Source organism: Suillus fuscotomentosus, assembly GCF_016647785.1.
Source record: "Suillus fuscotomentosus strain FC203 chromosome Unknown F5891scaffold_172, whole genome shotgun sequence".
In the NCBI taxonomy this organism is placed as follows: Eukaryota; Fungi; Basidiomycota; class Agaricomycetes; order Boletales; family Suillaceae; genus Suillus; species Suillus fuscotomentosus.
The window spans coordinates 54963-69641 of NW_024539684.1; the positions used below are offsets into that span (position 1 = coordinate 54963).

At 48.9% G+C, this 14679-nt stretch overlaps 5 protein-coding genes across 5 annotated transcripts; 2 read left to right on the plus strand and 3 right to left on the minus strand.

Annotated features, from left to right (window-relative positions):
- Positions 1-211: 211 nt before the first annotated feature.
- On the minus strand, positions 212-1927 carry F5891DRAFT_987667 (uncharacterized protein; the record flags this gene model as incomplete). The annotated part of the gene is made up of 5 exons (XM_041377929.1): positions 212-619; positions 671-900; positions 949-1635; positions 1689-1784; positions 1888-1927. 5 exons carry the CDS (start codon positions 1925-1927, stop codon positions 212-214), a joined length of 1461 nt encoding a protein of 486 aa, XP_041217278.1.
- Positions 1928-2567: 640 nt separating this feature from the next.
- On the minus strand, positions 2568-3562 carry F5891DRAFT_1199014 (uncharacterized protein; the record flags this gene model as incomplete). The annotated part of the gene is made up of 2 exons (XM_041368701.1): positions 2568-3098; positions 3152-3562. 2 exons carry the CDS (start codon positions 3560-3562, stop codon positions 2568-2570), a joined length of 942 nt encoding a protein of 313 aa, XP_041217279.1.
- Positions 3563-3710: 148 nt separating this feature from the next.
- Positions 3711-5367, plus strand: F5891DRAFT_1199015 (uncharacterized protein; the record flags this gene model as incomplete). The annotated part of the gene is made up of 3 exons (XM_041368702.1): positions 3711-4385; positions 4437-4724; positions 4783-5367. The coding sequence occupies 3 exons, from the start codon at positions 3711-3713 to the stop codon at positions 5365-5367; spliced, it is 1548 nt and encodes a 515-aa protein (XP_041217280.1).
- A 2203-nt stretch (positions 5368-7570) lies between these two features.
- On the minus strand, positions 7571-8140 carry F5891DRAFT_932086 (uncharacterized protein; the record flags this gene model as incomplete). Its single annotated transcript, XM_041373977.1, has 1 exon — positions 7571-8140. A coding segment is annotated over one exon (570 nt), but the record flags the coding sequence as incomplete, so codon positions are not given.
- A 1585-nt stretch (positions 8141-9725) lies between these two features.
- On the plus strand, positions 9726-10357 carry F5891DRAFT_1199019 (uncharacterized protein; the record flags this gene model as incomplete). The annotated part of the gene is made up of 6 exons (XM_041368703.1): positions 9726-9761; positions 9821-9884; positions 9951-9971; positions 10025-10081; positions 10138-10219; positions 10276-10357. 6 exons carry the CDS (start codon positions 9726-9728, stop codon positions 10355-10357), a joined length of 342 nt encoding a protein of 113 aa, XP_041217282.1.
- Positions 10358-14679: the final 4322 nt, after the last annotated feature.

Genomic DNA, 14679 nt, shown 5'->3' on the forward strand with positions numbered 1-14679 from the left:
AAAGGAGCCTGGAGTTTAATTTTACCTTCAATATCTTAGTGTTCGAATATCATCTTTACTGGACTCTCCTGTTCTAGAACTTGGTGTGATCATAACAGGTATAGTGTAAGCTCAAGGAAAAAGGATGAATTTTCATGTGCGAAGACACTGTGCATTTGTAGAGACGTTGAACGAAGTACAAGTTATGAGTATGTGTGCTACATGATATCTACTACAGCACCATGACCCCAGTCATCATCATGTCAAGTCGAGCTAATACATTAGTTGATTGGAGCTGCGAGTCTCCAACATTGAGCATGTGAGACTTAGAATGGTCGAATATGAGTTTCTGGACATTGTCCAGACCATCAATGTAGCGAACGATGTCGTTGAAAGTGTCTTTCCCTTCAAGCTGCGTGAATGGTATGACAACCGGTGGATGAGGCAGCTGCTCCCGCAGCACAAGCTTCACAATGGAACCAACAGCGGAGATAGCATAATTGACTTGCTGGAGTCGGTCTGATGTCATAGCGGCAAGAAATTCGTAAATGCCGAGGTCACTGCACCATATGAAGTGAACGGTGACGTGAAAGATTAAGGGATTGTCGAGGATGCCATCTAGTAAAACGATGTTCCCGTCCTGAAGAACAACCAATCAACACTGTCTATTTGAAACAAAATTTAAACATACTATGTCGACTGTAAACCTATGCATGAAGGCCAGTGGGTTGGCACTATCGTTGATCAACGCAGCTATCACGCGACCCCGGAATTGATCTGGCACGACATTAGAGCCGACTGGTGGGTAAAGGTTGTAGCCCAGGGCAAGACAACTCCGAACGATGACCAGGAGCTTCCGAAAAATGTTATTCCATGCCACCATAATCTGCTGCCGTTGGCTACTCGTTGTTTTAATTGTAGCTAAATAAATAGATTAGTATTCTACTCAATTTATCTGCCAAAACGTACCGTTAAGACCCAGGATAGACGCTGCCTCCGAAATTGCAACAGATACAAGTGCCGCACCCGTGTCATCAGTACCGGCCATCGCATTTGCTGTCAGTATGAACCTCACAATTCTTCTCTTCACGTGTTCAACAATCTGCTTCTTAACTTGAGGCGTAACATCAAGGATAATGGGACCTGGTCTGGCTGGCTGCATAGCAGCAGGAACGGTGTTGGATGTGGACTGTGAGGTGACAGGTTCTACCGGCATGACCGGCATAATTGCCGGCTGCATGGCCATGGGTTCAGGTGGTGGCGCAGGGGCTAGATGGGCCGTGTGTGTAGTATGGGGGACAGTGACTGCGGGTTGCACAGGACCAAGGGCAGCCATCGTTGGCTCAGGTGGCGGAACAGCTCTGGGTCCGGGTATGAAATACGGCATGGTGGAGGAGGTCCGAGCACGCCGATGCCTCTCAGAACGCTGGGAGGATCCTACAAATGACTGGGGAAAGGGTAGTGGGTAGAAGGTGTCGAACTGTGCGGAGGAGGGAATGAGAGGCTGAATGCTGTCGACAGTGCTACTGGTCGACGGATCATTAGTGCTGGATGGCCCAGGGGAAGGTTTTCGGGAGTTAGATAGCAAATCACCGGTGTTCATCATGTGGTGGTGGTCGGTCATACGGAGGAATCGTTCAAGTGGATCCTCATCATCTGCTTGATGCACTATTAGCTCGCAACTACTATAACATTGGATGAATACATACCATTCAAACTTGTTCCCGATCTGAATCCATTGTATTGATTGTCATAGTCATTTTCAAATGACTCGCTGGTAATGTCTTGAAGTTCACCAGAAATGCCTGAACGCGGATTATGGTCAGGCATCTGCATACTTTGCTGAGAGCAAGTAGGTAAGGAGAAATGAGATGGGGAAGGAGTGGCCACTGGTTAAAGGGTACTTACACCATGCATCTGGGGGCTGGAATTGAGCGATTTCCTGCATCGCGCGCTAGAAACATGATGTAGAACCTCATTATAATATATAATAGCGAATAAAAGAAAAATTAAATAGAGCCAAGGTATTGGGCTAGCCATATCTGATACTAACGGCAATAATCCATGATAATGGCGACGCATAAGGTCAATATCAGTGGGGTGAGGCTCAAGAGATGATGGGAACGGAAGCGAAATTTGAATTGACTCACTCAATCCGTTGAATAATCGACCATGAGCATTGCATGTAAGGCGGCCAAAGAGAAGCAGTACATATATGGGATGTTTGAATGTCGACAAATATGGTTATTCAGTACCGAGAATCTTAATAATGCTGCGCACTGACTTCCATGTGCCGATCAGATGTTGTATTCTTTGACAAATGTGTAGTTCCAACGAGCATAATAGTGTGACAACAACTTGAAAATAAATATGAAAAAACTCTAGTACATTATAACTGCACAGAAGAGAAAATACATATGGTTAAAGCAATACTATCAGACGCGCCATAGACACCTCCATATTGATGTCACGATGATGGCAAATGGGGATTGATGAAAATGCGATCTGAGTTCACCGCTGCTTTATATGGTTGATCAGCGTGGTAATACTTCAAACGAGAATTTCACGTACCAATGGAAGAGCAATTATCAGGTAGTCGACTGTTCAGAGCCTTCACATGAAGCCTCGGAGTCAAGGTCCGAATCATCCACATGGCAAGATTCATCAGATGAGTCGGAAGGTTCCTCATTGCTGAGGCAGGAGAATGTGATGGGGTACATGGGGAATACTTCGGGAGATTTCAAAAACGCCTTCCTGACACGTACACTCAGGAGCTTCGCAACCTGATCAGTTTGTGTACTGATGATACGAAGGGCCTCGGATTCGTCCTGGTAGACAGCTTGGAGATAATTCCTATCATCACCCAGTTCTGCCTGGCCACACTGCGAAAAGATCTTCCTGAAGCACTGCAATTCCCACTCTGCCAACTTGAATCGTTCTTCGTTTTCAGCGTGGATACCATCAAGAAATATTGAGTGACGCTCAGCCTCTTCGATTTCCCACGTTGTCAACAACATGCGTTGGCGCGCAACCTCGCGCATTGCAAGCTTGGCCTTGTATCCTCTGTACAAGGTCAAAGTTGTCATTTGGGAGAGGCCACTCTCTAACTGTTCTTCAAACTTTAAGACTACATTAGCATGATTATTAACATCGGGAAGTCAATTCAATATACCTTCTTAGTTGCTTCCAATGGAAATTCGGATTGGAATTTGAGATTCATCACCCAGGCTGCATAACGAAGTTCCAATGGAGCTGGGTTGGTGGGGTATGGGAGAGACGTCCTTGATGGTTTCTTGCGTGCGAAGTGCTGTTGAGGAGATAGAGACCGTGACCTTTTGCCATGCCTAGAGAATAGGCTCTCCTTTAAATCAGCAGGCTTGGATGCTCCATCCCGTTCAATGCGCAGAGAACTATTCATCATGTTTGGAGAGAGGCCAGATTGTAGGCTTGAATTACAAAGAGTCATGTCAGACTGGCCCAAGGAGTCGGGAGAAGATGAAATTGTGGGACTGCTCATTTCTACAGGTGACAAAGGCAAATGAGGGCTGCAAGATTGAACAGGAGACGGAGGTGAGTTGGCCATCCTATAGTAAGGGAATCTCGGAACTTAGGTGGTGATACAGGTGATATATATTAATGGATACCTAGCGCGGAGCCTGAAAAAGGAAGCTTACAGGGTGTACTACTACAGTAGTATCTATCAGCAGAGCGCAGTGATAGCATTATACAGCATGGTCAGTTGCCCCGGATGTCATGAATCCTTTTCTGCAACAGGTTATAGTCAGCATCTAGCCAAGACTAGACAAACGCAATGCAGAGCCTTCCTTGCTACTTTTCGTGCAAATTCTAACTCCCAGGGCCTGGGGAGTCCGAAGAATCCGACACTCCAAGCTGGCACACATTCCCTGTCACCGCCTCCAGGGTCCTTGGAAGAACAAGATCATCCAATCTTATTTGAGGGAGATTTTTTTGGTACTTACGAGGAAGCTGATCTAGAATGGCCAGATGACCATTCTGGTGACGAAGAAGAGGACCTTTACAACGATGAATGGGAACCTCCTGCACAGGACAATAATGATGAACCGGAACCTCCGGTACCTGACGACGACATACTGGAAAATGAAGGTGCTGAAGCCTTGGAGAACCGAGAAGCTCGTCGGGAGATTGAGCAATGTACCATGGAGCAAGATCATATTGTTATTGTGCCCTATCCGGATGCCCATGCAGGCATACCAATAACTGGACAGCCTGCTCATGATTCAAATACCACATACGGTATAGATGCTGGCAACTCCAACAATATTTACGCTCCTTTCACCTCCCAGATAGACTGGGACGTTGCTAAGTGGGCAAAGTTACGCAGTCCTAGTTCAACAGCATTTACTGACCTTCTTGCAATTGATGAGGTAGGTGCCAGTGAAGGTTACATCCTTGATTGTTCTGATATCCATATGTAGGTCAGTGAACAGCTCAACCTTTCATTCAAGAATTCAAAAGAGCTTAATAAGATAATCGACAAGGACCTTCCTGGACGACCAAAGTTCAAGCGTGAACAAATCATTGTCGCTGGCGAAGCATTTGACATTTTCTACCGAGATATTGTTGAATGCATCAGATCTTTATATAGTGACCCTGACTTCGCCGATTTTCTCATATTCAAACCGGAGCGTCATTACGCTGATGAGGATAAGACAATACAATTATTTCATGATATGCACACTGGTCAGTGGTGGTGGGACACACAGGTAAGCATGGTATCATAAATTCAATGCTTGGCCTACATTATTGACTTTGTAATTCAAGAAAGTGCTCGATCGACGACGTCCAGGTGCCACAATCATCCCTGTCATCATATCGAGCGACAAAACCCAGGTTACCATGTTCCGCAACAAAACTGCATATCCCGTCTACCTTACAATCAGTAACATTCCAAAGGAAATCCGACGAAAGCCATCCCGTCGCGCTCACATTCTCCTAGCGTATTTGCCTACTACCCGCCTTGAGCATATCGCAAATAAAGCCTCAAGACGTCGAGCTGTTGCAAACCTCTACCATGCCTGTATGAGTCGCGTACTGGCTCCCCTAAAGACTGCTGGAGTTGATGGGCTTGTGATGAGTAGTGGCGATGGTGCACGACGTCGTTGTCACCCATTGTTCGCATGCTTCGTTGGTGACTATCCTGAGCAGTTACTTGCTGCTGGAGTGAAGTCGATGGAGTGCCCGAAGTGCGATGTTCCCACAGACAAACTCGAAAGTAATACAGCGCAATGCGATATACGCGATCTTCATGCTGTGTTGGATGCTCTTGCTCTGATCGATGAAGGTGACCTGGCCTTTGTACAAGCATGTCGTGCTGCTGGAATCAAACCAGTTGTCCATCCATTCTGAGAGGACCTGCCCTATACAAACATTTTTCAGGCAATCACGCCTGACGTGCTGCACCAACTATATCAGGGTCTCGTCAAGCATTTGCTTGGATGGTTAGCACTAGTGGTGCCGAAGTCCGGTTCGGTTCGGTTCTTAGGCCTCTAAATGCGAACGCCGAACTGGACCATCGGTCGCGTTCAGGCAAGGAGGGCGAACGCTGGACCGGACCCTTATGAACGCGTTCACAAGCGTTCGGTTCAAGTTCAGAACGCGTTCGAACGCTCGAACGCTACATATAATTTGACAAAAATTGCAAGAAATACATGAACCGTAAATGAGTAGCTAAATTTCGTCCATGGCATAGTGTTCGTGAGCAGCAGCAAACTCAGCTTGAACCGTTGCAGAAATGTGGCCTTGACGGTACCCACTCTTCAATAACTGAAGGGCCTCGAATGTTGTTGGCAACAAACGATTACGGCGCGCAGTCCCAGTGATGCCGCCACTCGAAAAGGCTCGTTCAGATGCAACGGCAGAGCCTTGAATAGCGAGGTAATCCTTTGCAATGCGTGAGATGGTGGGATATTGAACGGAATGGTGCTAAAGGCATAATGAGTCAACTTGCAAGGAAATGCGATGCGAAAAAACTCACACCCCACCACGCCACTATATTCTCAACATCCTCTAATGGGGCAGCAAGGTAGTCGTCAAGCTCCTGGCGAGGTCTTCGATTTGCGGTGTCATTTGCGACACGAGTTTTGACAGCATCGCGCATCCAGCTATGGCCGTATGACCCACTGGAGTCGTGTTGCCAGCATCGCGGATTTTTTCTGTCGGTTTAACAGCTCGGCCTGAGCGAGACACAAAGGCAGTTAGCTTGCCATTGGATGCAGGAGGTGGAGGTGGAGGAAGCATGGGCGTGTCATCGTCAGGATCATTGTACCAATCGATGGCACTAGCATCCTTGAGTTGGCCGTCAGATCCAAGTGCGCACGACATTTGTGCAGCAAGGAGGGTGAAGATTGAACCTGTAGTAAGTAGCTCATTTATTCCAAATTTTATGATAAGAGATCAAAAAAATGACGCACCTTGAACATCCTGTTGCCATGCAATTACTTGGTGTTGAAGCTTGAAGTACCAGAACGAGAAACCTGAGAATATGTTCTGAAAATAAAGACCATTGAAGTCTGAATAAAGATTAACATTTGTTTAACATTAGGCTTACCAGAACATCGAGTAGATTACCAGGGAAGTCAGATCTCGCCAATGGAAATGTGTTGGGTGTTTTGGCTGCGAAGTCCGATCCGCTATTGATTGTCCCGAGATCGATCGACATGCCGGTTGCCAGAAGATCAGAGCAGATATATTGGTGGATCATGCAAAGAATATGAGAACACGTTCAGACGGGTTCGAACGGGTTCACAGTATTCAGGCAGCAGCCGAACGCTGAACTTAATAATCAGTTCGGTCCTTATACTATTTCGAACCCAGGACCGAACCCACGGTCCGGTCCGGGAGGGTTCAGGTCCGAACCGAAGTTCAGAACCGGACTGCGGCATCACTATCACGACTGCGGCAGGCGCGACAGAGGACCGCGTCAATTTCACCCGGCTCAAACCTGCGCGGGTTGCAGACACATGCATTTGCATATATTGACACATAGTAAATACTTACATCTTTTTAAAAAAGTGTAAAGCGTACAAAAATTGAGAGGTTCGAACCCGTTCGAACCTATTCACTACCAGCCCGAACCCCGAACCTCTGGAAAGGTTCGGTTCTGAGTCTTGGCCGAACCTTGGACCGGACCATGCGTCCGGTTCGGAAAGGTTCAGGTTCGAACCGAGGTTCGGAACCGGACTGCGGCAGCACTAGTTTGGAGAGCAGCGCGTTGGGGTTTAGCGTGTATGCTATCCACCGTCACAAGTGGATCACCATGCCCTCGAGCGTCAGTCGATAACCACTTTATCTTGTGATATACGGGGACGGAGTGGAATGGTAAATGGATACCTGCAGCGACGTTCTCCAGCCGCTGACGAGTGAAAACCTCATTTGGATTCTGTTGTTCTGCAATGTACCGAGCAAGTGCTTCTCGGAAGTAAGTTGCGCCATAGTCAGATATCAATGTTGGAACTGAGACAGCTTTGGCGCTTGGATGCTTTGTCATTTTTAGGGTGCGGTCGAGGCGTAGGTCGGGTGGACGCGGTTGATAAGGAGCGCAATCTCTATCAAGGCGCCATTTTATGTACTGCTCGTGACAGATGATCTTCTCCTTTCGTTCTAGCCATCGTGTCATCTGCGTGAATTTGTGCTTGTGATTGGTAGCATGATAGGCATCCTTGGCGAGATCTATATGCAGCCTTTCAGTGTACTCGGTGTTGTAGTTATCCGTTGTCCCAAACATCCGAATCATAGACGTATAATGACATATTGCATGGAGTTTTGGAAGGTTGAAGTTGTTTCGGATTCCAAGGTCAACAAATATCTCCTTGTTGTCGTGAAAGAGTGCGCGAGCTTCATCTAGTAAAAGTAATGTTTCAGAGCTATGACATGGATATTGCGCAAGGTAGAGGAAGTCGAGGAGACCGTGTACAGCCTTTAGAAGGCGAGACGAAGCAAGATTTCCGGGAAGCCGGATGTCAATAATGATGCCAAGGAGGAAGCGACATATTTGGCTGTGTTCAGTACCACTGAGGTGACTGAGACTGGTAATACCCTTCATGAATAGTCGGATATGATGGTTGGGAGGTAACCGACGGCATCGTGCATTGATCTCTGCAGCTCCACACGCTTGTGCTAACTAGTGATGCCGCAGTCCGGTTCTGAACTTCGGTTCGGACCTGAACCCTCCCGGACCGGACCGTGGGTTCGGTCCTGGGTTCGAAATAGTATAAGGACCGAACTGATTATTAAGTTCAGCGTTCGGCTGCTGCCTGAATACTGTGAACCCGTTCGAACCCGTCTGAACGTGTTCTCATATTCTTTGCATGATCCACCAATATATCTGCTCTGATCTTCTGGCAACCGGCATGTCGATCGATCTCGGGACAATCAATAGCGGATCGGACTTCGCAGCCAAAACACCCAACACATTTCCATTGGCGAGATCTGACTTCCCTGGTAATCTACTCGATGTTCTGGTAAGCCTAATGTTAAACAAATGTTAATCTTTATTCAGACTTCAATGGTCTTTATTTTCAGAACATATTCTCAGGTTTCTCGTTCTGGTACTTCAAGCTTCAACACCAAGTAATTGCATGGCAACAGGATGTTCAAGGTGCGTCATTTTTTTGATCTCTTATCATAAAATTTGGAATAAATGAGCTACTTACTACAGGTTCAATCTTCACCCTCCTTGCTGCACAAATGTCGTGCGCACTTGGATCTGACGGCCAACTCAAGGATGCTAGTGCCATCGATTGGTACAATGATCCTGACGATGACACGCCCATGCTTCCTCCACCTCCACCTCCTGCATCCAATGGCAAGCTAACTGCCTTTGTGTCTCGCTCAGGCCGAGCTGTTAAACCGACAGAAAAAATCCGCGATGCTGGCAACACGACTCCAGTGGGTCATACGGCCATAGCTGGATGCGCGATGCTGTCAAAACTCGTGTCGCAAATGACACCGCAAATCGAAGACCTCGCCAGGAGCTTGACGACTACCTTGCTGCCCCATTAGAGGATGTTGAGAATATAGTGGCGTGGTGGGGTGTGAGTTTTTTCGCATCGCATTTCCTTGCAAGTTGACTCATTATGCCTTTAGCACCATTCCGTTCAATATCCCACCATCTCACGCATTGCAAAGGATTACCTCGCTATTCAAGGCTCTGCCGTTGCATCTGAACGAGCCTTTTCGAGTGGCGGCATCACTGGGACTGCGCGCCGTAATCGTTTGTTGCCAACAACATTCGAGGCCCTTCAGTTATTGAAGAGTGGGTACCGTCAAGGCCACATTTCTGCAACGGTTCAAGCTGAGTTTGCTGCTGCTCACGAACACTATGCCATGGACGAAATTTAGCTACTCATTTACGGTTCATGTATTTCTTGCAATTTTTGTCAAATTATATGTAGCGTTCGAGCGTTCGAACGCGTTCTGAACTTGAACCGAACGCTTGTGAACGCGTTCATAAGGGTCCGGTCCAGCGTTCGCCCTCCTTGCCTGAACGCGACCGATGGTCCAGTTCGGCGTTCGCATTTAGAGGCCTAAGAACCGAACCGAACCGGACTTCGGCACCACTAAGTCGTGACGCGCTGTGACACAGTACTGCACCGTCACAACATGTTCAAACACTAGGTATCTTATGTCGCTATATGAATTCCAAACACTTTGAACTCTTGCTAATGATTAATATAGGTAAGTACTACTTGGGAATGTTATGAGCCATGCTGATCAAAGTCGTTGCTTATTGTTCGCAGGAAGTGAGTATGTCAAGATTTTCGAGCTCGAACCATTCTGATCCAAATCGTTGGCGGACCAGGCCACCGTTCCTCGTTCGAACAAGAGCCGTGCTGATCCAAGACGTTGGCCACCGTTCGCAGGTCGTGAGTGTGTCGATCCTCGTTCAAGCAACAGCCATGCTGATACAAGTCGTTGCCCACCGTTCGCAGTTCGTGAGTCTGTCGGTCTTCGTTCGAGCTCAAGCTATGCCGCAAGTTACCGTGTTCATCCTCGAGGGTCTCAGGTGGAGACCTGTCAGGGGTAGCTGATGGGATTAGTGTCACAGTGGCTGCTATTGGAGGTACGTCTTATTTCAGTTGTGATGATGCGATAATGGACGACCACCTTTCACTACAGGCTTTGCGCATCGCGCGACGATGCAGGTCGTGTGCGCGGTGATCACTGATCTCAAGTTTTTCACTTTTGGTTTTGGCCGCCGGTGAGTGGTATCGTTCATCTTTCCACCTTTTCTCATGCCTTACTTGAAAATACTAGAGTGTGTCCTGGTCAACATGTCGCGAATCGGTCCATCTTCATCAATACGGCTGTTATTCTCTGGGCTTTCTGTTGGAACTAGACCAAGGTCTCAGCGGACGTGTAAGACAACGCTGAATTGAATTTACCTAGACCAAGGTCTAGGTCGTACGTTAGCAAAGCTGGATACAAAAGAGTAGTGGTATACGTACCTCAGCGGACGTGTAAGACAACGCTGAGGTATCGCTGCGTACGAGCAAGATATTTAAAGGTAAGCAATAGAAGGTTCAAGACGGAGAGAAGCTGCCGAGAAACATATGGTGCTGAAGCTGACAAGATACGATAAGGATCGGAAAAGGAAAAGAAGACAAAAATGGTCCCGGAGGCTAATCCTCCGGGACTGGTACCATGCGTGTGTGTCCGACTTGTATCGTCCAACGCCCAACTCGTACCATCCAATACTCAATTCGTCCGACCCGTATCGTCCAACACACCCCCTCAGCGAGACACCAGATGAAGGCCGGGCAGATGTTTTTCGAAGAGAGGTCGAGGGAGAGCTTTCGCGAAGATATCCGCGGTGTTCCTGTGAGAGGCGACCCATTTGAGTAGGAATGTTCCTTTCTCAATATGTTCCCGGATGAAATGGTATCGCACGTCAATGTGCTTGGAACGGATGTGATTGCGTGCTTCAGTTGATAATGAGATGGCGCCAGTATTGTCCATGAAGATGACGATGGGGAAAGGAAGATGTACGTGAAGCGAGATGATGAGCGACTTGATCCAGAGGCCTTCTTGTATGACGTGCGTGACCGCCATATATTCGGCCTCTGTGGATGAGAGAGCATGAGTCGTCTGTTTCTTTGAGACGTGGGCTATGATGCCCCCGCCATAGTACCATACGTAGCCTGAGATTGACAACCGGTCAGAGGGTGAGCTAGCCCAATCGGCGTCACAGTACGCGTGCAGTTCATCGTTTGCGCCGGCACCCCCATACTGTAGGCGAAGGTTGATAGTACCAGATAGATAGCGAAGTAGTCGTTTCGCAGCTGCATAATGTGCTGGGAGAGGGCTTGAGTTGTGTTGTGCAAGGGAGTTGACGGCGTATGAGATATCTGGACGGGTACAAATGGCGAGATACAATAGTTCACTGACGAGCTTGCGAAAGAGGGTGGGGAGATTGGGGATTGTGTCATGGACGGCGTCTGGTCTGCCGAATGGATGATGTGGGTCAAGAGGGAGACGGACTGGGTTACATTCAAGGAGGTCGTATTCTTCCAGTAGGTAGGTGATATACTCGCTTTGATGCATCCACAGCTGGCGCGTGTTACGGTTTCGTTCGAATTGGATACCAATGAACTTGGTGACTGGTCCCATGTCTTTGATGCCGAAACGCTGATGGATCTTCTGTTTGACCCAGGTTAAGAAAGCCGGCGAATTAGACGTTCCCATCCCGTCGTCGACGTGGAACCCAATAATGCAGAGTATACGGGTGCCGGAGGTGCTGCTGTCAAAAAGGAACACTGTGTAGTCGACGGGACACCGAGTGAAACCCAACTCATCCATCACCTCCCTCACCTGCTCGTACCATTCCATGGCGGACTGCTTCAATCCGTAGATTGTGCGAAGCATCCGCCAGACCTGTACCCTCCAATCTCCATGTTCGAACCCCTTGGGTTGACGCATGTAGATCTCCTCTTTAAGTACTCCCCAGAGGAAAGCGCGTGTGGCGTCGAAGGAGTGAAGTTCCCAGTCATGCTTGCACGCCAGAGCTGCAATGAGTCGTAAGGATGCTGTCTTTAGTACTGGTGCAAAGGTTGCGCCGTAGTCTATGCCTGGAATTTGAGAGAATCCTTGGGCGACAAGACGCGCCTTGTAAATAGACCCGCCCTTATTGTCCTCTTTAAACTCTAAGACCCAACGGTTGCCGATTGCCTTGCGACCTTCTGGGATGGTCGCGATCTTGTAGACGTGCATCTCCTCCATTATTTGTAGCTCCTTTTTCATGGCGGTAAGCCATTCATTATGGTCAGGGCGCAGCATGGCTTCTTCGTACGTCGCGGGAGGGATTGACATGTCGTAGTTGCAGTCGTTGGGATTTCTTCTTCGGTCACTTCGGATGGAGATGTGCGCGTGCTCCTCGATCATCACGTTAGCAAATGCCTCGGGGACGTCTATGTTCGGCTCAATTTCCTCCAAGTTCACCTTCTCATCTGCTTCTTCTCCTTCAGCAACCACCCCCTCGTTCGACGGAACAGGCACTTGAGCGCGGGCGGCGCGAGATTCTCGTAGAGTTTGAAGGCGTTTCTTGGTGGCGTTCATTTCAGCCTCCCAGGCCTGGCCGCCTGCAGTAGATACTTTAGTCCGAGTAGAACGTCGAATGGTAGAGACGATGAGAGGAGATTTGGGAGCTGTGGTGACTTGTGGAGGAGAAGGGACAGCGTGAGGAACGGAAGAAGGAGTGAGAGGTAGCGCATCATCTGAGTCTGAATCGTCGTCCGAACGGGGCACAGAAGGCAGGTGTTCATCAAAAATGACGTCGCGTGCGACAAAGAAGGCGCCGGTGACCTGATCACGCAGGCGATAACCTTTGGTACCCTCAGGGTACCCGAGGAAGATAGCCGGTCGGGAGTGCGGGCCGAGTTTGACCTGGAGTTCAGCAGGTATTCTAGCGAAGCAACGAGACCCGAATACCCGGATATGTGAAAGGTCGGGCTTCCTGCCATTTACCAGCTCGAAGGGTGTGACATTGAGTGGGAGAGCGCGTGAGGTACTCCTGTTCCATAGGTAACAGACTGTTAATGCGGCTTCGCCCCAGAGATTGGCAGGCAACTTGGCGGCCTCTAACATCGCGAAAAGACGCCCTCCTATAGTCCGAATCGCACGCTCAGCTTTTCCATTTTGTTGATGTGCGTATGGCACGGAGAGTTGACGCTCTATCCCGGCATCCTGAAGAGCCTTAGAGAATGCACTACTCACAAATTCCCCCCCATTGTCAGACCGAAAGGCCTTAACCGCTCGCCCAGAGTGATTCTCCCAGCGTTTCCTGATAATCTCCCAGGCATCCAAAGCTTGGTCCTTCGTAGCGAGGAGTTGCAGGTTAAGCAAATTGGTGTGATCATCTAGAAATATGATGAAATGGAGTTTACCATGGGGCGTCGTGACAGGAAAGGGACCGCAAAGATCGGAATGAATAAGGTCGAGCATATGAGCTGTGCGAGGGCTGTCAGAAGAAGGAAATGGCTTTCGTGGGTGTTTGGCGATGACACACGATTCACATTGCTGAAGGGGAACCGTGGACTCTATGGTAATGCCGGTGGCCGCACGAGAGAGGTGTTTGATCATGTCACCCCCTGGGTGACCCAAACGGGCGTGCCATAAGTCGAGCGACAAGGGAACACGAGCGAATGCTGAGATCTCACGAGGTGCGTGATGAGGTGAAGGTGCGGGACTATTGGGACGAATGAATTTAAGATCAATGAAGAATAGGTTCCCTATCATTGGAACTTCTCCCAGAACTTCGCCGTGATACTTAAGTTGACACCGAGCCGGCGAATGTTCGAAGTTACAAGACCACTTCTTCTTGAGCATGTGACCGATGGAGAGCAAGTTGATCATCGCCCCGGGAGCATGAAGACAATCAGTGAATGTGATGCGGAAGGTCTTCCCACCCAGTGACATTTCTGCAACGCAATCGCCGCGTCCCGAAGTGGGCAAACTGCCGTGGTTGGCGGTTTTGACCGTCACGCGTGAACTCTCCGTATAAGTCCAGAAGAAACTGCGATCTGCAATGAGGTTCGACGTCGTTCCTGAGTCTAATATGGTGGATAGGGAGCTGCGCACTATGCAGGCCATGTCCTCAAAGCTGGGGTAAGACTCAGAAGGAAGTTCCTCAATGACGGCACAGCTGAGGTTGCGAGGCTCATCAGTGCTCGAGGAGGACGTAGTAGGCGAAGTGGATGTAGGATCTGTGCTACTGGTGGTCGCAGCAGCGACCTCCGGTTTCTTTGCCGGTCTCTTGTCGCGAGCCCTTGTGAGAAAGTTGCCTCCCTGCCCTTCCATTCCCCCGCCTGGCTGAAAGCAATGTTCACGGTCATGTGTTAAGGACCGTGGCAGCCCAGAACATGCCGGGTTGTCGCAGCTGACGCCCTTGGGATTCGACTTATGGATTCGGATGCCTGTCTTAGAATTTGCCTTCCCATCAGGAGGTCGAGAGAACGACATAGCGTTAGCATACTCTGATCCTGGTCCGGCGAGCTTCTGCTCTCCTCGGAGGCGATTGGCCTCCTCGGAGAGTGAAGAGACGATTGCCGCGAAGGTCATCTTGGTGACTGTGGTCGTGGTGGAAGAAGAAGATGCAGTGGGGACGGATGATGAGCTATAAAGGTTCATTGTCATGCGTTTAAATATAATCCACTCGGGAGTGGG